General features: G+C 39.8%; 1 protein-coding gene across 10 annotated transcripts in view; it reads right to left on the bottom strand.

The window, feature by feature from the left end:
- Positions 1 to 24,018, bottom strand: part of LOC122874125 (B-cell receptor CD22-like) — a 65,412-nt gene that overhangs the window by 38,162 nt on the left and 3,232 nt on the right. For 5 of the 10 annotated variants that reach the window (XM_044191743.1, XM_044191745.1, XM_044191744.1 and 2 more), the window contains 5 exons: positions 23,578 to 23,802; positions 22,689 to 23,057; positions 22,171 to 22,404; positions 20,943 to 21,311; positions 799 to 1,026 (listed from right to left, as the gene is read on the bottom strand). In XM_044191743.1, the coding sequence (XP_044047678.1) occupies positions 799 to 1,026; positions 20,943 to 21,311; positions 22,171 to 22,404; positions 22,689 to 23,057; positions 23,578 to 23,802 (1,425 nt within the window). Of the gene's footprint in view, positions 1 to 798; positions 1,027 to 1,266; positions 1,627 to 1,766; positions 1,992 to 2,130; positions 2,488 to 12,284; positions 12,965 to 13,098; positions 13,332 to 13,983; positions 14,045 to 14,158; positions 14,241 to 14,844; positions 15,106 to 17,175; positions 17,434 to 18,467; positions 18,729 to 19,055; positions 19,320 to 20,474; positions 20,703 to 20,942; positions 21,312 to 22,170; positions 22,405 to 22,688; positions 23,058 to 23,577; positions 23,803 to 24,018 lie in introns of those variants that run through there. The other 5 variants (XM_044191746.1, XM_044191738.1, XM_044191739.1 and 2 more) reach the window with 5 other exon arrangements.

The raw sequence follows: 24,018 nt of genomic DNA, 5'->3' as shown, positions 1-24,018 counted from the left end.
TTGGAGGTGGCGAGCAAACCTTCAATTTAATTTTGGAATACAAACATCAGCACTTATTAACACACTCCCTCCTAATATCTCTTTATGCTCACAGCTGTTGCATCATCAACTACACACTTGCTATCTTTACAAGACTGAAAGTAAATATTTAGTCTTGTTTGTGCCCAGATGTTTTAGTTTTGTTGTAAAAGTTTGCAAATGTTCCCCGTTTCATAGTATTTTGTCCAGCCTCTGTGGTTGTAGCAGCAGTTATGTTTTTCAGATTTACCACTACTAAGATAAAGACCGTCTGTCTGTCGAGTCTGTCAGGAGTAAATCTTCAGAAACTGGTAACTCCAGTATAAAGTTTTACTGTGGAAAATGAAAATGCACAGGCTAACAATATCTGTCCTGTCTCAGATAAAAACTGCTCAGTTAACTCCAGCTGAGAGCTATTGGCCATGACATCATCAACAGAAGTAATGGAGCATCTCAATAACAGAAACATTATAACTACCAAAACATTAAATGTGGCAACAACATATTTTATACTTCTAATATTCCTGAATCACAACAACAGTCACATAATAGGAAAGAATTTCAAAATGTTATATCACAACATGTATCTGAATATTGCTTTTCTTACGATGACTCTTCTACTGGTACAACAGCAGTTCAGCTCTTTGTTTCTATAAATAATACTGCTGCGTCTACATTAAGATCTAGAAGACTCCAGTGAGGTTACGTCTGAAATTGTAATTGTATGTAATGTCAGTGTGTATGCATGTTTTTTGTCCTGACACAGTGGAGTAAACTCACACACTGACGGAGAGGGGAAGTCCTCATGTCCTTTAAAAGCACAGGAGATGTTGTCTCCGAGATAAAACAAGCCTTTATAAGAAGATGTCTCCACCCTTGTGATTTTCTCTCCGTTCTTGAACCAGACGTAGGAAAGACGACCAGCTGGACTGCAGCTGCTGTGACACTGCAGCTCTGCCTCGGTATAACTCTGATGGACTGCTATTCTGCTCACCTGCACCTGCAGAGCTGGTTATGAGAGCAAGAAAACAATATAATTATCACTGGATCTAAAAAAATGGATGATCGATGTACATACACGTCAACACAACAGTTACAATTCCTAGAAGTAGTAGCGAGCATTAGTAACTGTATTTATTTATACAACAGTAATCACACAAACCCATGATGACTGATTATTATCAACATGTTCAGTGTTTTTAAATGTGCTGTGTTGGTGTATTTACATCAGCCTGTATTCATCAGTACCTGTGACAGTCAGAGTTGTACCAGGTAAACTACTGCTCCATTCAAAGCTCCCTGTTTTGAATTTGAAGCGATACTCAGCTGAGTCGCTCTCTCTCAGGTCAGTGATTCTCAGAGTGGAGCGTCCTCTCTCTGTCTCAAGGACCTGAACACGACCTGCATACTGGGAGTCTTCACTAAGGTCCTCAGGCTGTGAAGGATTCTGCCACTGATGACTACGTTCAGGACTGAACCACAATGTTGATTTATCATAATTATTGTTATAACTGTTGTAAGTGCAAGAAATGTCCACTGATGAGCCTTTGGGGGCACAGATGCTTCTGTCAGTGTACGTCACTCTGTTGCAGGTTTGACCACGGGCACCTGAAAGATAAAACAATGTTTTGACCATTTTTAAACCAGAGTTGGTGAGGAGTCACAATGGGGGTCTCCATATGATACATGTAGTTATAAGGCTCCACCAGATGGTGCTATGTCAGTGGAAGATTGTGGAGTAAACTCACACACTGAAGGAGAGGGGAAGTCCTCCAGTCCTTTCACAGCACAGGAATAGCTGTCTGCAGAACCAAGGTATCCTGAATAAGAAGAAGATGTTTCTGCCTGAATCATCTGTCCATTTTTGTACCAGACGTAGGAAGGACGATCAGGTAGACGACATCTGCTGTGACACTGCAGCATTGCCCAATTAGAATACTGAGATCTGCTCACCTGAACCTGCAGATCTGGATCTGTGAAGAAGGAACAGGAATGTTAGTTTAGACAAAAATGTCAAAATACACACATGCAAATACACACAACACATTTGTATTATTGTTTCCTAGAAGTTGAACATTTGGAAATAATTTAATATATGAATGAAAATGTTACCTGTGACAGACAAAGTGACTCCAGGTGAACCAGTAAAACTCCCACCTGGTTGGTTTGTTATGAACCTGAACTTGTACTCAGCTGAGTCGCTCTCTCTCAGGTCTGTGATTCTCAGAGTGCAGCTCTTCTCATTACAGCTGTACTGCACACGACCTGCGTACTCTGACTCTGTTCTCAGATCCACATGTTCTTTTCCATTCATTTCAGTAACCCAGAATGTTTTCTCAACTGTAGTATTAAGGCTGTTTATTCTGGATGGGTATCTGTAGCTGCAGCTTATTTCCACAGTTGATCCTTTTAAGGCACAGATCTGAGTAGAGGTGTAAGTCACTCCCCAGTCATTCTGACCCTGTATCACTGTAACACAGAGCACATCAGAAACTACAGTCAGACTCATAACAACATCAGGAGACAGACTTTCATCTGTAGTGGAGGTGCTTCAGTGTGAAGTGGAGTGGAGAAATCTACAAATCATTCAGTTTTACATGATTTATAATGCAAAGGAACAGTCGAAGATGTACACATGATCTCTGCAGTTAATCTCTGAAAGCACTGAGGCAGGACATCATACAGAGGGGGCAGTGAAGGAACATTTTCATTTTACAGCATTTAGTGAACAGGATAAAACAGTTGAAGATTAAATATGAGAAGGGTGTGATACATGAAAAAAGAGTCTGCTTCGCTCGGTGGCTTTCCTTCCTGTGGTCAGGCTGTGGTCAGAGTGTGAATGGAAACTAGAGAAATGCAGAACACTGAGGCATGGGCAGCTGTTGTGATATGTAGATAACACAAACAGACTTATTCTAGAGAGAGAAATAGTCACAGCTACTGATGTTTAAAAAACTTAGTTAACTGATGCACATGTCTGTTTAAAAGTTGGATATAGAAATTATAGCTGTGTTCAGGAATGAGGTAAATGTAAACTGTATCAGATCATCTTTTAAGCTTTTCACTTATAATGGGTCAGTGTTTCACAGTTTTTTGGCCCCTTGGGGGCAGCGCAACAAGTCATTACTTCCATCCACACAGCATCCACACAAACAGAGCTTTACTGTCTTTAATACACAATACTAAAGTTTATAAAGTTTATAATGTTAATGTACAGGTGTACAGAGATGCTGCTGGTGTAGAAAACAGACAGCTCTCAAAATTATTATAGCTGTGTTCAGGAATGAGGTAAAGGTAAACTGTATCAGATACATTTTTAAGCATTTAACTTAGAGTGGCTTTCAAAAGTCAACACAAACACATCAAAATTTTGTGAACTTCATTTCCGAATTTTTTATTTGCTCTTTTCAAACCAAAAAATCTGAATTTGCAACATTAGCATTCATTTGGAGTCATGTTTCTGGTAAAGATTACCCCCTTACCTCCTCATCTTGTCTCATATTTGCTTTACCTCTCCCTCTTCCTCTACAAACCGGAGTCCAGTCATCAAACTCTATATCGTCTTCATCATTTTCTACCTGTGTTGCCATCCCGATCCAGTCACAAACCAGAGTCGAAGATCCAATCTTTCTTCCTTCTCTCAGTGCATATTTCTTCTTCTACTAAACCCTGCAGAGGTATTCTTGCTTAACTCTCAAATGCATACAAACGCTGGCTAAAGTTGAGTTTGGAGGACTGCAGAACGATGTAGGAAGTTCCACAGAGCGATTCATTTTGTCTTTGTACTGTCATTCCTTCCATCCACACAGCATCCACACAAACACAGCTTTACTGTCTTTAATGCATAATACTTCAGTTTATAAAGTTTCTAATGTTAAGGTACAGGTGTACAGAGATGCTGCTGGTGTAAAAATACACTTCCTGTTTTATTTTGTAGTTTGTTCCTTCTCTTGTGTGTCTTAGGTTTTACTTCCTGTCTTTGTTTGTTTTCCCTCCAGTTTTGATTGTTGGCCCTTCCTTGATTGTTTGCACCTGTGTCTCGTTGGCTCACCTCCCCTAGGGTATTTAGTCCAGGTCTCTGGCTTTGGTCAGTGTTGTATCGTTGTTGTTCCTGTCGGGCGTTTGGTGCACTTTTGGTTGTACTTGGTTCCTGTGCCCAGTTCCCTGGCATTCTTACAGTGAGTTCTGTTTTGGATTCTTTGTCTCCCTTGGACCTTAGCTGGATTCTGGATTCTTTGTACCTTGCCTGCTCCCAGTTGGACTGTTTAGCCACATTGGACTCACTTCCCTGTTTCCACCACTGCCTGTCGGTAACCAATCTGCCTATTGCCTGTTTGTTGAACTGTCTGCCTGTACCTGCCTGCATACCACTTCTCCCAATAAACACTGTAGTCATCCGGCTACCTCATCCTGGTATTCTGTATTTGGGTCCACATACTACTACACGCCAAAAACGACAAAACAGACAGCTCTCTGTTGGTCGTCCTGTAAAGACTTCAGTTTAAAGAGAGAAGTGAATGTCTGGTGTTGCAGGGGTCGCACCACATTGCATAACAATACACATATCTTTTTATTTACTAAAAAACTCTATCCTGGCATTGCCAGACTAATGCATAGTACCTGCCAGAGCAAAGGAAACATGAGCTCGGCAGATTCATCTGGTTTCCAGGCTTAAAAAACACCTTCTGAATTTCTGAAGTGTACTAACTGCCTCACAATATAAATGCAGATGTACAGTACCTTGTACAGAGAGAAGGAAGACAACAAATCCATTCGCTGCTGCTGTTAAACTCATAGCTGCTCCTCGCGTCTGTTAAATCAGCAGGTAGATCACATACATGAGAAACACTTAGAAATAAACATTTCTATTCAAAGGGAGCATGTGATCTTTGAAGACAATTTGTCTCTGTGGTTGGTACAGTTGTGTTAAACAGACATCGAGGTGTTAAAAGCTGCCCTGGCTTCCTTCCTCTTTACATAAATATGCATCAACAGATGCCTGTAAATCCCCAAGTTGAAATGATTCTTACTGTTATGTAGCATGAACTTCTAAAATATAGTTTATGGAAATGACATTGAGAGATTCATTTTGTGGCCTCAAACACTTTTATTGAGAGGACATGTTTTCAATCACTTTTTTTTTCTAGTATTGTATTTATTTTAAATCTAGTATTGCAAGCAAGGTCCAATTTATTTACAGCCACAGTCCATACAGTATGATGATGGGATTATTGTGCAAAGTGAAACTCATTCATTTGTTTAACCCTTTATTTTCCATAGTGCTGACAGCCGTACTGTACATTGTTCACAGCTGCGGTGTATTGGCCATCTGGTATACCGGTGGACTGTAAAAGAAATCCATAAAGTTTTTACCTTCCGTTAGGCCCTGTCTGTCTCACATGTGCCTGTTATTCGGTGAGGCCATATTGTACATAAATCAAGCAGCGACCTCCGGGACTGAAAAGTGAAGCCATTGAGGACGTGCCTTAAACCTGCATTATTTCTACTGACCAGCAGGGGGCGACTCCACTGGTTACAAAAAGAAGTCCGATTGTATAGAAGTCTATTAGAAAATTGCCAACTTCTCACTTGATTTATTACCTCAGTAAACACTTTCCTAATGAGTTTATGGTCTCAATCGCTAGTGTCAAGTCTTTAATACAGCATGATGTTCATTTTGTAAATTATGGTCCTATTTAGAGTAAAATAGACTATAAAGTAGCGTATGCTTTAGGGCGGGGCTACCTTGTGATTGATAAGCCGCTACCATGGCGACAGGTCAATCGGGATAGAGGCAATGCCTATCCACTGCACTGTGTACATTTAACTAGCCGTGAACTTGTCTTTGGGTGCTGCCTGTGTTTTCGTCTAAGAACTCTAAGAACACACTTATTCAATGTGTGTTTTCAGTTCATGAAAGTTAATTAAAAATGTCTTGTTCAGCATTCAGTTATACTAAAAGACACTCTAGGAGTCGGCTGTTCATTTTTTCCACTAAGTACATTTTGTTTTAAGCCTGTTTTTAGCTAGCCAAAATTAGCATCCCAATTAAAAGTCAGTTAAAGTGAATTACTAATGCACATTACTAACCTACTTAGCGCTAGCTTTAGTTGATAACTTAATGCCACTCCCTCGTCCAAATATGGTCACTTGTTGCAAAAAAAAAACAAGATGGCCAGTCTCGAGGGTTCTGTCTAGATGGTAACCCTGGATTTGAGGAAACTCTTGCAAGATTTAGGGTTAAGCCACAGAACTACTTGGTTAGGTTTAGGAACGCGCACAAGAAGAAACATGTACAAATTTTGTGAGTTTCGCAAATCTAGGGTTACCATCTAGACACAACCAATCTCAAGGCTTTAAAACGGTAGTCCACAAACCAATGGGTGACGTCAAGGTGACTACGTCCACTTCTTTTATACAGTCTATGATATAAATGGGTGGGACATGCAAGCGTGTTGTGTGCGTGTTCCAGGACTGGGCTCACTGGCCAATCACAACCAAGTTAATTAAACATGTTTACGTCATAGGCTCCACCGTAGCCTGCTCTGTTGCTACTGTTGCAGCTGTAAAACAGTGGATAAATTGTTTAGAGCGTCACAGCCCCCGCAAAATGACTTATTTCACTATCAGAATTTGATCCATTCAAGTTAGCATAGGGCGAAACCGGAAGTTAACCGGCTCAGTCGGCAGAAGTTTCTGGTGCGCACGCTCTTTGATTAGCCAGCCAAAAAGCCTCAGGCACGTTCAATCTGAAAACGGTGTGCACCGTTACGGTTTCCGGGTGGAACGACATGTTTCCTCAAAGCAGGCTTTGAGGTAAGTTTTCTCATTTGGTGGGTGTGTCAGAGGTGTTACCCAATCACAGCAATGTGTATATAAACCCCTCCTTATTAAAAAGGCAGTGCGCTTGCACAACAGGGTGTTCCAGGCACCACCATTTCCATTTAAATAAAAGTTTTGCTACGTTTTGTAGGGACTGAACGCAGCCCTGACCTGACTAAAGCAAAAAAAAAAAACAAAAAAAAAAACATACAAAAGCTGTTTCATTTTATTTGATTATATTATGTCCTGTTGAAAGATGATAAACATTTTCTTATCTAATTTGGCTTGTTTGAAAATACATAAAATACCTTAGTACCTGAGTAAAACACATTACTTCACATGTAGGCAATGTTATGTTTTTATCATCATTGTAATTATTTTAAGACATCTTTTCATTTGTAGTAGTAAGAATTAGTGTTTATTTTCTATGAAAGATAAAAAAAAGTAACAATAACAATTTCAGAAAACAGGTATTGGTTTAATGCAAAATCCATCTAGAACATTGGTCGCCTGGAAAGCAGTCGTATGCCTGGCTGCCAAAACTATACAAAATCATTTATATTTTGGCAACAGACACAATGTCAGCAAACAGCAGCATAATACAATTTGGTTTTACAAACCACAGACAATTTGTCAACAGTGCACTGAAGAGGAAACAAGTTCCACCTGCAAAATTTTATACTGGCCCAATTTAACTGAGAACATTTTAGTTAAAATGAAAGTCTAATGTCTTATTTGAAGTCTCAGTAATTTATTTATACAAATTTATAATGTTTTTTATTGTTTAATTTGTCAAAATCTGTCCAAAGTTTGGTATGGGCTTAATGGGTACCTAACATACCCTTTAAGCCCATGGGTGTTCCAAATAAGTCCACTTCATGATTTGTTGATGAATAAATATATGTTTTAAAAATCTTAACAATACAAACTGTTTTATTTAAATCTGTAATTTCATGGCTGTCAATAGCTATTTTCATTTTTCCTCCACTCCTATACTATGGCCTGTAGATAGCATTTGAAATAGGTATGACCAGCCTTTTTGCTGTGTTGTCAAAGCTAAACTTACAACATGTAAATATGGAAAACAGTGAAACTGTAATACAAAGCGGGATGCTTCCCATGTTGAGTTTCCAAACCTACGGTATGGATCCTTGTGTTGCGACATTGCTCTGTGAAAACTCACAAGTGACCCTGGAGCAAATGACAGGGAGCAGCAGGCCTCTGTGCAAGCTTACGGTCTCTGTTCATCTTTGAAAGTGATGCTCACAACCAGGCCAAGGCGTTAAAGTAGCTTAAATCCACTCATACAAGCAACAAATCTGACACTTCAAAGTGAGGAGACAGGAGAGATTACATTTTCGCAATATAAATTAAATAGCCAAAGGTGAACGTTACGCTAAATTAACTGCATTGTTGATACTATTATGGTTCATTAGGTATATTAGAAACATTCTAAAATCATTAAAACTGTTATACTCTTTTTGACATGGATTTGGTTAATTCCATAATTTTTTAACTAACTGTTTAGCCTAAAACTACCTCTGATCCTGCAACTGCAGCTCAATCAACTGTAGTTGACTTCGTTATGTTATTATTTTGGTTTTAAAAGGCACCTACTGAATTCTAAAATACACTTTTTCCCCAACTGCTACCACCACTGTGTAATCTGATCGGAGCAGAAACACAAAACCAAACTTTCTTTCTTACTGCAGCGACGCGAGGGCCTGCATAGGATTCCTGCAACCAAGTCTAGTTTGCACCAGCAGTCACCACACAAAGCCTGCCAGCTAACTTCACATGCTAACAGGAGTAGCAAGTTAACGCCGAGCTGTTAACTCTGTAAGGACCAGCTTCCTCCGATCTCTACAAGCGAACACTGCACTGCAAAAGACGCTTCCACAACGGAACCAGAATTCCTCCGAGTCTGGCTAATCCACAACCAAACTGCCAGCTTACAATGCAGCACCAAGGCAACCCCTTTTCCCTCCTTGGACTGGTAATGTAACTTAACTGGGCATAATATAGCTTCACATAGCTTAACAGTGTACACGGCTAAGTACAGGACTGATTGACTTTTATAATGTAACATTACATGTATTGATTTGGTTTCTCTGAGGTATTGTTGTGATGTGTTCACTTGTTGGGGTTATTTGATGTTAGTTGTGCTTCACACAGACAGTCTTTGCAACTAACTCTCTTAACCTGGCACTGTTAGCTTACAGATCACACACATATACTTCGATTTGGTCTTAAACACAACCACACACCGCGAAGAGGAACTTTAAAGCTCCCGCTTCACATGCTTTCTTGTTTCTGACCACGTGTGTCCACGCTTGTGTGAGCGAGACAGGCAGAACAACGTAACATACACAGATTCCTTTTGGCGCGCACCCAGACCTACGCGCACACACACACACCCTTTGTTCTGTAGTTTAGTGTATTTGGAGTTAGAATTCCTATTGTGTGTTTTTGCTTTGTTTATCTTTAATAAATGCTTGTGTATAATTATGCTGGTTTCGTTAATGTTGCACAAGAGTGAATAATTTGCCAACCTCTTCTATGTTGAACTCCAAATCCTTCAACTGACTACCTATTAATTGTAATTTTGGTTATAGTTATTAATTTAATTATTAATCTGAGTTCCAAATTGATAGTTCAGCATATTATGAAACTCAATTAATTGATTGGCTCTCATTTCTCTTTAAGAAGAGTGGTGCCCCTGAGGACTTTATTAGTTATTATTTATGATTATCTTTGAAAATTTGGATTGATTGCAACTACACAATTTGGTGCCCCTTTAACCATTGTAAATCCCAACACTGCATTTGATGAAGTATTGGAAGAATACAATATAGTGGGTACAGAAAGTATTCAGACCCCTTTAAATTTTTCATTCTTTTTTTCATTGCAGCTATTTGCTAAAATCAAAAAAGTTCATTTTATTTCTCATTAACGTACATTCAGCACGCCATCTTGACAGAAAAAACAGAAATGTAGAAATGTTTGCAAATGTATTAAAAAAGAAAATCTGAAATATCACATGGTCATAAGTATTCAGACCCTTTGCTGTGACACTCACATATGTACGTCACATGCTGTCCATTTCTTCTGATCCTCCTTGAGATGGTTCTACTCCTTCATTGGAGTCCAGCTGTGTTTAATTAAACTGATTGGACTTGATTAGGAAAGGCAAACACCTGTCTATATAAGACCTTACAGCTCACAGTGCATGTCAGAGCAAATGAGAATCATGAGGTCCGAGGAACTGCCCAAGGAGCTCAGAGACAGAATTGTGGAAAGTCACGGCTCTGGCCAAGGTTACAAAAGAATTTCTGCAGCAGCACTCAAGGTTCCTAAGAGCTCAGTGGCCTCCATAATCCTTAAATGGAAATAGTTTTGGACGACCAGAACTCTTCCTAGACCTGGCCGTCCAGCCAAACTGAGCAATCGTGGGAGAAGAGCCCAAAGATCACTGTGGCTGAGCTCCAGAGATGCAGTAGGGAGATGGGAGAAAGTTCCAGAAAGTCAACTATCACTGCAGCCCTCCACCAGTCGGGGCTTTATGGCAGAGTGGCCCGACGGAAGCCTCTCCTCAGTGCAAGACATATGAAAGCCCGCATGGAGTTTGCCAAAAAACACATGAAGGACTCCCAGACTATGAGCAATAAGATCCTCTTGTCTGATGAGACCAAGATTGAACTTTTTGGTGTTAATTCTAAGCCGTATGTGTGGAGAAAACCAGGCACTGCTCATGCACCTGCCCAATACAATCCCAACAGTGAAACATGGTGGTGGCAACATCATGCTGTGACCATTCTTGACTGGCCCAGCCAGAGCCCTGACCTAAACCCAATTGAGCATCTCTGGAGAGACCTGAAAATGGCTGTTCACCATCCAACCTAACGGAACTGGAAAGGATCTGCAAGGAAGAATGGCAGAGGATCCCCAAATCCAGGTGTGAAAAACTTGTTGAATCGTTCCCAAGAAGACTCATGGCTGTACTAGCTCAAAAGGGTGCTTCTACTCAATACTGGGCAAAGGGTCTGAAAACTTATGACCATGTGATATTTAAGTTTTTCTTTTTTAATAAATCTTCAAACATTTCTACATTTGGTTTTTTTTCTGTCAAGATGGGGTGCTGAGTGTACATTAATGAGAAATTAAATGAACTTTTTTGATTTTTAGCAAATGGCTGCAATGAAACAAAGAAAAATTTAAAGGGGTCTGAATACTTTCCGTACCCACTGTAAGTGATGAAGTAGAATTTATCAGAGATAATGCATCTAACAGCTTTTAAAGTTAAACAGCCAAGACGTACATAACACAATTGTGCATGAATAATTACTCTGTACATCAAAGGGAAAATAGCTGCAAAATGTGTTAATAAGCGTGGTGCATTTCTTTATCTTTCACCTCTTCAGTTTTGTGAAGTGATTCAAATGTAGTTAAAACAAAAATTTGTTTACTGAGTAAACCAACCTCAAGTCCCACTGTGGTAGCAGAGAAAACACAAACAAACTGCATCCGGAACCTCCTCAGGAAGAGTTTCAAATCTGAAAATCAAACTGATCTCTCACCAAAGCTGTAGACTGTGGACAGAGCTGCAGTAGATTCCTGCCTACCAACAGCAGGAGGAAATCTGGTGTGAGATAAAGGACAGGATGTGGGATCTGTGCTCTTCATACACCAGCACTGAAAAGCCCAACATTTCACTTTCGCTGCCTCATACCAAATATTACAAAGATTTATACAAAAGAATTATTCACCATTTTACAGAGAAATTTGAGCCTGTTTCTTCAGAACTAATCGGTCGTCCCATGGAATAATTGTAGGGTAGGCGGACCAGAGGTGTGGTCAGTTTTCACGTATTGCTCGCACTGAAAGAAGGTGGCAGAGAGAGAGATGTCCGTTCCTGTCTGATAACAACTTTTCATTTAACATAATCACATTCAAAGAATGTTGATAAGTTATCAGTTTCTTGAGACTCTCCAAACTCAAACGTTTGTTGTTTTCAGGGGAGCTTAGATCTCTCTTAGGGGATATATGACCTCCTGGGTCCCCCGTTATCTGAACCCTGAACACCTTGCATAAACATGCCGGGGAAAGAATTTATTACTGGAATATCTTTATTTAAAAAAAATATCAGGTTATTTAAACATCAAACAAGTCAGATTAACAAACCAAAAACTGTGTGAAATAAGTCACAGCCTTAAAAACACACAAAACCACAGATTGTGGTAAAGATAAACTGTATATAGAGAAATGTATTTGACAAGATGTTGGAAATTGTTTGCTAGCACTGACAGTAAAATATTGTTCCTTAGTAACATTTTTAAGCAAAATCTGTTTTGGGATTCATAAATTACAAACTGTTAGCTAACTGATACTAGTACTCCGAGGCTGGATGTAATAACAATGGTTAATGTAGAATATCGACTCAAACCTGATATTCACGCATTTTATTTAGTTAGAGTGAGATAACTGGTAACGTGAGACAAAGTAAAATAACTGTAACCAGCAGTTTAACATACGGCACCTTGCGCACTGATTTAGAACAGGGGTTAAACTGCTGAACAGGTTTGAGGCATCCAGTCAGAACCAGTGAACATGGTATTGTACACTAGAGTATAAACTGACAAACATCTGAAACTGTTGGATTTACTAGTTTACTAAATCATTTAAGAATATATGGAAACTGGTGATGAGTGTAATGGATGCACGTTGTCCACATGAAGATCTCGTTTAGTCTGCTGGATGTGTGGATTCCTTTAATTTTGCATTTTAACAAATAGCACTGCTGATACCTTTTATAAAACCGCCAAATGTGGTGGGGGGGCAGAGGACATCCTTGCCTGGTGCTCCCAAACAAACTTTTGTGAGAACCTGTTAGTAATAGGAGAAGCTAAGTTTGTCTGTTGTTTATGTGTTGGATTTTACAGGTGCCTCTTTGCTTCATTATTGACCAGGTCAGTCCTGAGAAATGTATTTTAATGTCACTGTGGAAACCTGCTTAAACACTGTAAAGTGACAGACCACAGATTCATGTTGTGTTCATACTCTTGGGTTTTTGGCGACTGTGCTGTACAGTGCAGATGCATCCTCCACAGCCTCTTGACGTCTTAATCTGGGAATGAAAAAACATATTAACTCAGAACAGGTTTAAAATAACAGGCAGATGCAACAGCAATAAAACACTGGAGATAAAAACATTGACTGTTTCAAACTTTGTGTAGCAAAGAAAAATTGTCATGGACTCACTCTGGGGAAGCACCAGCACTCTTAAAGTTGATAATAGTGTACTCCACACCGTCCTCCTCCTCCTCCTCTTCATGCTTGTGTCTGTTGTGCTGAGCTGGCCTGATGTTGGAGTAGAGAGGATCTTCCTGGTTTTTAGAGAAGCTGACGCTGGCATAGCAAAGGTCGCCCGGCTCCTCTGCTGGTTTTCTCTGTACTGCAGCTGAAGGGTGGTCGTACACTGAACTCATGTTTAGCTGAAGGGTAATAATCACATAGACAAGAGTACTTAAGTACTTAGCTTTGTAAGAAAGTGGGTAAGTATGATTTTTATTGGCCTGTAACACAAAATGAGCATATAGTAAAACATCTGCAGGGTTACGGGTGGGGGGTTGTTACAAAAGAGGTTTATTTCATGTTCTCTGTCGTGGAACCACAAGCCTCATTTTCAAAGCCAAGAAGTGAACCAGAGGTTAGAGGTCACTTCTGTTTTTGTTGTTGTAATCCCGACTGGTCACCAGTAGAGGCCAATGAAAGTCAAGGATTGCCTAAGTCCCTGTTATTTATAAAAAGCTAACATGAATTTGTAAATGGAGAGGAATATACCAACAGCAATGAAAGGGCCAAAGCCACATCACCAGCACTGTTGATGAAAACAGTACAGTACAGTCTCAGCACTTTATAATTTATGACACAGGATGACTGGGTAAAGGACAACAAGGGTGAGACACAGACATATGGCTACAGGTTTATCAAATGGAAATGAACAGGATGAAAACAGAGAGGGTGACAGAGACAGAAGGTTTAGTTTGGGTGAAGAAAGTATCTAAAGAGGGACATGAAGGACGATTCAACTGAGTTTTCAGGCGAGAGTGGACTCTGAGTAATACCTGAACTCTTCTTCCTCACCTGTGCTGTGCTCTCTGGTCTCTCTTCAGGTTCTAGGGTTTGTTTCGAGGACCTCTTTCGTCTGAATAGGACAATGAATTAACAAACAAATGAATCATCAAATTAAATTACGAAACAATTGACAGAATTTAAGGTGCATAACTAAATATAATCACAGAAAATCTGAACTGCTCACCTAATCAATAGGAAGGCACAGAGGAATATGACAGCCAGAAAAATGGCAGTGATTGATCCAGCAGCTACTGATTTCATTGAACCTGGGAAACAGTGATCGAACAGAAAATTAATTGTGGAATTACAGGTTGTTTGGGTTCATTAGCAACTGCTAATTAGGCAGGAAATCATAGATCTTCAGACAGAAGCATTCTAAATAATGACTCATGTGAACTGGAAATTCATAACATGACAAAATGATCTTACCAACAGCACAGAATAAGGAGTTTAAGGCAGTGTAACACCCCTGTGCCAATATATTGGTGGTCCCTAATGCTTGGACAACAGCTAATTGTGTGTCTGATTGTGAGCTATTTTGCACTCCAGGTTAAAGATTAATGATTGACTTTGTAGTCAATTATCTAATCTTTGGCCATATGTCTTAGACTCGAAGGTGGAGCAATACATTTTTGAGTGTAACAGTGCATCACATGTTGACTCTTAAAAGAATTCTGAAGTGTTTATGGGAGATTGGGTGGTGTAACTAAAGCAGGCTTGTACCTGCAAGAATGACCTCTAGTGCAGCAACACCATTATGGATCCCACAACAGTTATAGGCAGAAGTACTGTTATTGGCTTGTTTAATTGGATGGTTAAGATGATGTTGAAGTGAATGGGTGTGTATCTAGGTTAATGAGCATGATTTACCTGCCACAACAATCAAATGTGAGGTGGAGTTATGACGTCCTCTGCTGTTCTGGGCTTCACAGTAATAATTCCCACTGTGTTCAGGTCTGATATCAGTGATGGTGAAGATCTTTCCTGATGCTTTTGGTGAGTCTTCGTTGTCCTTGTACCAGGTATAATTAGCTGCTGGGTTAGCATCACTGCTGCAGGTCAGATTCACTGAACTGCCCTCCACTATCTGACCAGAGGGACTCACTGACACAGAGGAAAGCTTTGGGGCATCTGGAGGAGAACATGTAAAGAAATACAACAGTTTTTAGGCAAACTAGGTTGTAGTTTTGAGTGCCACTTACTGAGAGGGGCACCAAAGAGAAACATTAACAACATATAAACAGGAGATGTCATAATTTATCTGATGCCCAATATACTAATGCTCCACTTGATAAGCTGTGCTGCAGGTTCCCAACTTGTATCTATGGCATTTAGTGAAAATACAATATTAACATGTTTAATTATATCAGAATGGACAAGAAAGGCATTTACATGGTGAATTACTCCTAACTCATTAAAGCTGTAAGCTTTGTAACAATGAAAATATCTAAAACAAATCAACACAGAGCAGAAAGCATGTTTATATTTCACAGGACACACATCTAAACCAAAAACATAGCATGTCACAAAACGCATGGAAAAATGAGAACACAAAAACATTCCACAAAACGTTGTCATTCAACAGGCTGACCATTCCAAGTTTATCTAAATATAATACGCTTATTGCCATATGCACATTGAGAGTTATTGGTTACTGCAATCAGTCCTCCTCTCCACACTGGCAATGAAACAATCCTGTTTTAGCACAACTACACTGTAAGAAATGAGGGTCAAAATCCACTGTCCTCATTTTGTGCAAAATGCTATCTAAAGTTTAGCCGAAGCTAACATGAGGTCTCAGTAGTCTCAGTTTGTCATGGTCTTGGGTTTTGTTGTTTCCTGTTTTATTTTGTAAGTGTGCTGCCTCATATGTCTTGTGTAGTTTTACTTCCTTTCTTTGTTTGCTTTTCCCTCCAGTTTTGATTGTTTGCTCCACCCTAATTAGTGTTACTTGTGTCTAGTTACCCTGCTCTCACCTGTGTATATAGTCTGTGTGCTTCCCTTTCTCTGTGTCAGTTTGTCTTCATCTCTGGTGTCAAGCGCTCTGGTTCTTTTCCCAGTGTGCACATGGCTTCTTTTGGACCTTGCATGGATTTTGGATTGTAGATTTTGCCTACCCCCGTCGGAATTCTTTTCCCTCATGGACTGCCTTGCCTGGTTTGATCTCTGCCTCCCTTACAATCCATTCATTACGATATTTACAAAGAAAAACTATGCATCTACAGTTTGGAATTGAAGAGAGCGAGAAATTGTTTTCTTACCTAATAAACAAAATTATTAATAATGCACGTGTCCTCTTCTCCGCTGTTGATCGGCTGACTAACCCTAAATTGAAAGTAGCCCCTGAACTGCTCTCCGCTCAGTCATGTAATGACTCTGCTTCCTTTTTTATGACAAAGATTCAGAAGTTTAGACAAGAAGTCAGCACTGTTATTTCAAGTAAAATTTCTGTCACCTTTGCATACTTGCAAAACTAATTTGAGCAAAAATGTACCTCTTCTGCCAGGCTTTTGATTATTGTGTTTCTATCTTATCTTGTGGATCTCATCTATATTTTCTTTTTTTAAATTGTAAACTGTTTTATTTAGTAAAGCACTTTTAATTGCCTCAGTGTATGAAATGTGCCATACAAAGTTGCCTTGCCTTGTGTTACTCTGTGATTTGACTTTGTGTTCAGTGGGATCACAAAAATACAACCCACCACTGGATAACAGGTAATGTTTTGATTTTACCCCCAAGGTTTGCGTTCAGAACGCCATGTGACTAAATCTCAGACTAACATATGAAGCACTGGGGTCACTGGATGGTGCTAATCCTTAAGCAAAGAATCTGTCTGGACAAACCTGAAAAGGGAATTTTGTACTAAAGTGTTTAACAATTACTGTTGATTCATGTAACTCAGACTGCTGAAAACTCATATTACCTTCAGCTGAACTTTGGAATGCACGTTGCTCTACAAAGGTATCTCTTCAAGGCCAGGAGGAATGATAAGTGACCAAAAACTTTAACATACAAATGGCATGTGAGCATAGCATTAAGTTAGAATTGAAAAAAATCCCAAACTATCCTTTAAACCCCTTGTGATGCTACTTTAGAACATGACATCGTTTCTACCAGCCCAACCTCATCAGAAGTTTACATCCACTGTCTGAAATTTAACACATTGTATGTCGAAGTGATTTGCTGATGTGTTGCACTTACACTGGACATCTATGCGTACAGATGTGGAGTTGACCTGGCCATACTCATTCTCAGACTGGCAGTGGTACATCCCGCTGTCCTCTAAACTGATAGAGGTGAAAGGATAAATGTCTTCTGGTCCCTGGAGTGTTTGGTTCTCCTTGTACCAGGTGTATTTAGCTGCTGGGTTAGCATCACTGCTGCAGGTCAGAGTCACTGAACTGCCCTCCAGTATCTCAGCAGAGGGACTCACTGACACAGAGGGAAGCTTCGGAGCATCTGGTGAACAAAAGAGAGACAACTTATCAATCTTTGTTTACAGGCCTGTTTTTAGGCACGGACTGCCACGAGCTAGGAAGAGCAATACAATTATTTTGATAAATCTTTCTCATGCCCCAGTGGTTACTGTTATCTACCTGCTTTAGAAATCCTGCTTCATGAGACAGGCTGCCGTACCCTCTACAAAGCTAGGCTGTAATAACAGGCTATAATAACCACTAATGGACCTGTATGTGAGACTTGGCCACAGGTGTCTTCTTTATGACCCTTTTCTGGGAAGAAACTTGGTGGCCACCTACATGAATCACAAAACATACAGTGACCCAAAACCTTTTCACATTGTTGACAAAACATTACTGTATTTCTTGAGTTTGTGAAGCAATGTGCCGCTGGCTTTACATAGAGAGCAGCCATGTGCGATTTACATATGCCTCACAGTGGTTTGGTTCACTGCCTCCAGCTAGCCACAAGTCTTTTTTCTTTAGCCACGTTACTGTTTTTATACTGCCAAAATATTTAATATGAATACCACTGAATCTTTTGTGGCAAACATAGCTATCCCTGCCCCCCTCACACGCGGGTACCCGACACACACACACACGCACACACACACACAGTTTTCATTGCAGTCTCTGTGACTTTCTCGCTAGTCTTAGTGACTTTTCAGACCCTCTTAGCAACTTTATATCTAAAAAGCGCCTGGTGACAAATCCAGAGAGTTATTCAGACCATCCGGGGGAAAAGTGAGAAATATACACAAATCTATTATATTCTAGGCTAATTTCTTCCCCTGCATGCTGCTCAGAGTAATCTCAGTCAGCAGCTCTTCTGGCAGAAGCACAGCGTCTCTCCCTCTCCTCTCGCCGTGTGCACACAGGCAGGAGCGAGTGAGTTACTATAGTTACAGGGACGCTCTGTGTCTCTGTCACTCTGAAACAACACAGCAGAACAAGGTGGAGTGATAGGAAACATATGCCTACTTGCAGCAGATATAAAAAGTAGTAAGTATTACTTTTCTACTGTTTTGTGCTTACACTGCACATCTAAAGAAAGAGATGAAGAGTTGATCTGTCCATAGGGATTCTCAGACTTGCAGGAGTAGCTCCCTCTGTCCTCTGAGCTGATGGAGGTGAAACGGTAAATGCTTTCTGGTCTTTGAAGAACCTTTTGGTTCTCCTTGTACCAGGCGTAAATAGCTGCTGGGTTAGCATCACTGCTGCAGGTCAGAGTCACTGAACTGCCCTCCATGATTTTACCAGAGGGACTCACTGACACAGAGGAGGTCTTTGGAGCATCTGGAGGAGAAGTGTTAACAGGGATTATTCTAGGTTAAGGGTGTGTTACTACAGCACATATGGTATTTACATTATAAACTGTGAATAGCTGTGTGTAGCAGCATTTTAGACTTTAAAGGAGGTCTGACAAATGGATGTGTGATGGTCTGATTCCCAAAACTGCATGAAACTTATAAAATCTCCTGGAGCTGCTCACTGAATTACAGCAGACTGTGAATGTGAAGCAAGCAGAGCTGAAGACAGTAGGCATGATCAATAAAATCTTCTCCTGCAAAGACGGGAAGGATTTAAGCTGTTTGTTACTTTTAAATACGCTGTTTCACTCACATCTCACATTAATAAAGATGTGTTCAGATGTCCTTCTCCCCAGCTCGTTCTCAGCTGTGCAGTAATATTCTCCAGAGTCAGAGGACTGGATGGACCTGAAGACAAGCTCTGCTTCATTAATGAGAGGTTTGAGGTTTCCATTCTTCTGGTACCAGGTGTATTTAGCTGCTGGGTTAGCATCACTGCTGCAGGTCAGAGTCACTGAACTGTTCTCCACTATCTGACCAGAGGGACTCGCTGACACAGAGGAGGTCTTTGGAGCATCTGGAGGAGATATGAATCTTATATTCTTAAGATATACTTAAAGATTAGAATATGTTATCACAGACGATTTACTATTTTCATTAAAATTTCTCTTTGTTTCTTTTTGATTATCTCTAGTATTCGTCGCAGCGGCTGTCCAGAGTGCTGATCCTGGAGCTGTCCCAGGTTAGACTCCTGCTGGTGGAAACTGACAGCCAATAACAAGCCTTTAATCATCTGTAATTTTCAACAGCTCTACACATTCTCCTCTATATATGCTGGTTGTGTTCAGGTCCTGTTGGTTGAGTCTGTCAGTCCTGACAGCTCTCTCAGTTAAGTTATAGTTGTTGATTCAACATAAAGACTTTATAGAATTATTGGAGGTGACGAGCAAACCTTCAATTTAATTTTGGAATACAAACCTCAGCACTTATTAACACACTCCCTCCTAATATCTCTTTATGCTCACAGCTGTTGCATCATCAACTACATACTTGCTATCTTTACAAGACTGAAAGTAAATCTTCAGTCTTGTTTGTGTCCAGATGTTTTAGTTTTGTTGTAATAGTTTGCAAATGTTCCCCCGTTTCATAGTATTTTGTCCAGCCTCTGTGGTTGTAGCAGCAGTTATGTTTTTCAGATTTACCACTACTAAGATAAAGAGCGTCTGTCTGTCGAGTCTGTCAGGAATAAATCTTCAGAAACTGGTAACTCCAGTATAAAGTTTTACTGTGGAAAATGAAAAGTCACAGGCTAACAATATCCGTCCTGTCTCAGACAAAAACTGTTCAGTTAACTCCAGCTGAGAGCTATTGGCCATGACATCATCAACAGAAGTAATGGAGCATCTCAATAACAGAAACATTATAACTACCAAAACATTAAATGTGGCAACAACATATTTTATACTTCTAATATTCCTGAATCACAACAACATTCACATAATAGGAAAGAATTTCAAAATGTTACATCACAACATGTATCTGAATATTGCTTTTCTTACGATGACTCTTCTACTGGTACAACAGCAGTTCAGCTCTTTGTTTCTATAAATAATACTGCTGCGTCTACATTAAGATCTAGAAGACTCCAGTGAGGTTACGTCTGAAATTGTAATTGTATGTAATGTCAGTGTGTATGCATGTTTTTTGTCCTGACACAGTGGAGTAAACTCACACACTGACGGAGAGGGGAAGTCCTCATGTCCTTTTACAGCACAGGAGATGTTGTCTCCGGGATAAAACGAGCCTTTATAAGAAGATGTCTCCACCCTTGTGATTTTCTCTCCGTTCTTGAACCAGACGTAGGAAAAACGTCCAGTTGGACTGCAGCTGCTGTGACACTTCAGCTCTGCCTCGGTATGAGACTGATGGACTGTTATTCTGGTCACCTGCACCTGCAGAGCTGGTTATGAGAACAAGAAAACAATATAATTATCACTGGATCTATAAAAATGGATGATCGATGTACATACACGTCAACACAACAGTTACAATTCCTAGAAGTAGTAGCGAGCATTAGTAACTGTATTTATTTATACAACAGTAATCACACAAACCCATGATGACTGATTATTATCAACATGTTCAGTGTTTTTAAATGTGCTGTGTTGGTGTATTTACATCAGTCTGTGTTCATCAGTACCTGTGACAGTCAGAGTCGTACCAGGTAAACTACTCCTCCATTCAAAGCTCCCTGTTTTGAATTTGAAGCGATACTCAGCTGAGTCGCTCTCTCTCAGGTCAGTGATTCTCAGAGTGGAGCGTCCTCTCTCTGTCTCAAGGACCTGAACATGACCTGCATACTGGGAGTCTTCACTAAGGGCCTCAGTCTGTGAAGGATTCTGCCACTGATGACTACGTTCAGGACTGAACCACAATGTTGATTTATCATAATAATAATAATAACTGTTATAACTGTTGTAAGTGCAAGAAATGTCCACCGATGAGCCTTTGGGGGCACAGATGCTTCTGTCAGTGTACGTCACTCTGTTGCAGGTTTGACCACGGACACCTGAAAGATAAAACATTTTATAACATTTTATTGCATATTTGTGTGAGTTTGTGGGCATCGATTTAAAGCATATATTTAAAAATACCAAACGGAAGGGTGCTTCTTGTATTTTTTATCAAATTAGAGCGACAAACTATTTGGATAGTATCACGTCTACTAAGAACCTCTAGAAAGTATTTAAGCAAAACACGGGTGGATTAAACAATGCATGTACAATCTTTCCCACCTGTGGCATATTTTGACATAAGTTTGACTGTCTGGACCTTGTAACTCTAATCATTTGCCAGTCTTAGAACTTGACAAACATCTGACCAGTCATTGCTCTTTAAACGTCATCATGCATCTGAAACTGTTCAGTGTCTGAGGGACATTTTTGTTATGAAAATATACACTATGTAAGTTACTTTCTGGACTCATGAAGTTCTTGCATCTAAAATTGAGAGTCAAGAGAGGCTGGTTGACAGACCGAGCAAGAAAAGCAAAAGTTAAAGTACAGATCATCATTCAATTTCCACAATGACTAAGTGTCCGTTTAAAACACTTCATCAGATCCGTCTGAGGCTTATGTGATCCCAAAATGTTAAACAGAAAGACTAAATACACAAAAATAAATCAGGTTATGTTACATTCTGAAATGTAAGTTCTTTAGTTTTTAATCCTGTGGTGAAGACAGGTAAAAAGGCAACATTCAAAAACTCTAAAATTCTCATGGGGCATCAGCGATATGATTTTCCTAAAGCTCTCAGCGATATTTTAGTCACCAGCTGCTACTGAATTACAACAATCGAGGTAGAGTACAATGGGTTACAGAGTCCACCAGGTGGCGATATGTCAGTGGAAGATTGTGGAGTAAACTCACACACTGAAGGAGAGGGGAAGTCCTCCAGTCCTTTCACAGCACAGGAATAGCTGTCTACAGAATCAAGGTAGCCTGAATAAGAAGAAGATGTTGCTGCCTGAATCATCTGTCCATTTTTGTACCAGACGTAGGAAGGACGATCAGGTAGACGACATCTGCTGTGACAAAGCAGGCTTGCCCAGGAAGAAGATGAAGATGAAGATGATCTCCTCACTAGCACCTGCAGATCTGGATCTTTAAAGAAGGAACAGACATGTTTGTTATTAATTAAATAATAAGATAACAGGTACACACACAAAGTCAAAATAACAGATACAGTTCAAATAAGTCTTTATAATTCTAAAAGTACTATAGAGCATTACTAACTTAAAAAAATTAAATGGGTGAGTAAAAAATCATGCACTCAGTATCAATTGTACATGACATTCTTCTACATTATAAACAGCTACATTCCACATTCACTACTGTACTGTGTTGGTTTATACAGTATAGGTTTATCAGTCTGTGTTCATCAGTACCTGTGACAGTCAGAGTCGTACCAGGTAAACTACTCCTCCATTCAAAGCTCCGTGTTCTGAATTTGAAGCGATACTCAGCTGAGTCGCTCTCTCTCAGGTCAGTGATTCTCAGAGTGGAGCGTCCTCCCTCTGTCTCAAGGACCTGAACACGACCTGCATACTGGGAGTCTTCACTAAGGGCCTCAGGCTGTGAAGGATTCTGCCACTGATGACTACGTTCAGGACTGAACCACAATGTTGATTTATCAGAATAAAAATAATAACTGTTATAACTGTTGTATGTGCAAGAAATGTCCACTGATGAGCCTTTGGAGGCACAGATGCTTCTGTCAGTGTACGTCACTCTGTTGCAGGTTTGACCATCGACACCTGAAAGATAAAACAATGTTTTGACCATTTTTAAACCAGAGTTGGTGAGGAGTCACAATGGGGGTCTCCATATTAAAAATACATGTAGTTATAAGGCTCCACCATTTGTTGTTTTGTTAGATCAGAATCAGAATCAGAAATACTTTATTGATCCCCGAGGGGAAACTCTTTTGTTACAGCTGCTCACTGTCACGTCAGTGCACACAGGAATAGAAGTACTAAGCAAATCAAAATATAATACACTATAATACAGGTGAGATAAATTAAGTACAAAGTGGACAAAAGTATAAAAGCTAAAATAAGTATAAGTACCAAAGTGGATTTAGAGGTTGATAAGTATTTACGGTACAATACAATGTAATAATATAAGAAATAGGTAATAGTGCAATAATGAGTGCTGTCAAGTTAAGTGTAGCTTATTAAGATGATTATGAGATGGTAGATATTGCACAGCAGTGATAGAAGTATGAATAAATATCAATAAATAGGGAAATAGTGGAAGATTGTGGAGTAAACTCACACACTGAAGGAGAGGGGAAGTCCTCATGTCCATTCACAGCACAGGAATAGCTGTCTGCAGAACCAAAGGAGACTGAATAAGAAGAAGATGTTTCTGCCTGAATCATCTGTCCATTTTTGTACCAGACGTAGGAAGGACGATCAGGTAGACGACATCTGCTGTGACACTGCAGCTCTTTCGAATGAGAAGACGAAGATCTGCTCACCTGCACCTGCAGAGCTGGAACTGAGAAAAACAATATAATTATCACTGGATCTAAAAAAAAATGATGATGATCGATGGACATACACGTCAACACAACAGTTACAATTCCTAGAAGTAGTAGCGAGCATTAGTAACTGTATTTATTTATACAACAGTAATCACACAAACCCATGATGACTGATTATTATCAACATGTTCAGGGTTTTTAAATGTGCTGTGTTGGTGTATTTACATCAG

This window comes from Siniperca chuatsi, linkage group LG3 (assembly GCF_020085105.1).
Source record: "Siniperca chuatsi isolate FFG_IHB_CAS linkage group LG3, ASM2008510v1, whole genome shotgun sequence".
Taxonomy (NCBI): Eukaryota; Metazoa; Chordata; class Actinopteri; order Centrarchiformes; family Sinipercidae; genus Siniperca; species Siniperca chuatsi.
This window is presented reverse-complemented; position numbering and strand designations above follow the sequence as displayed.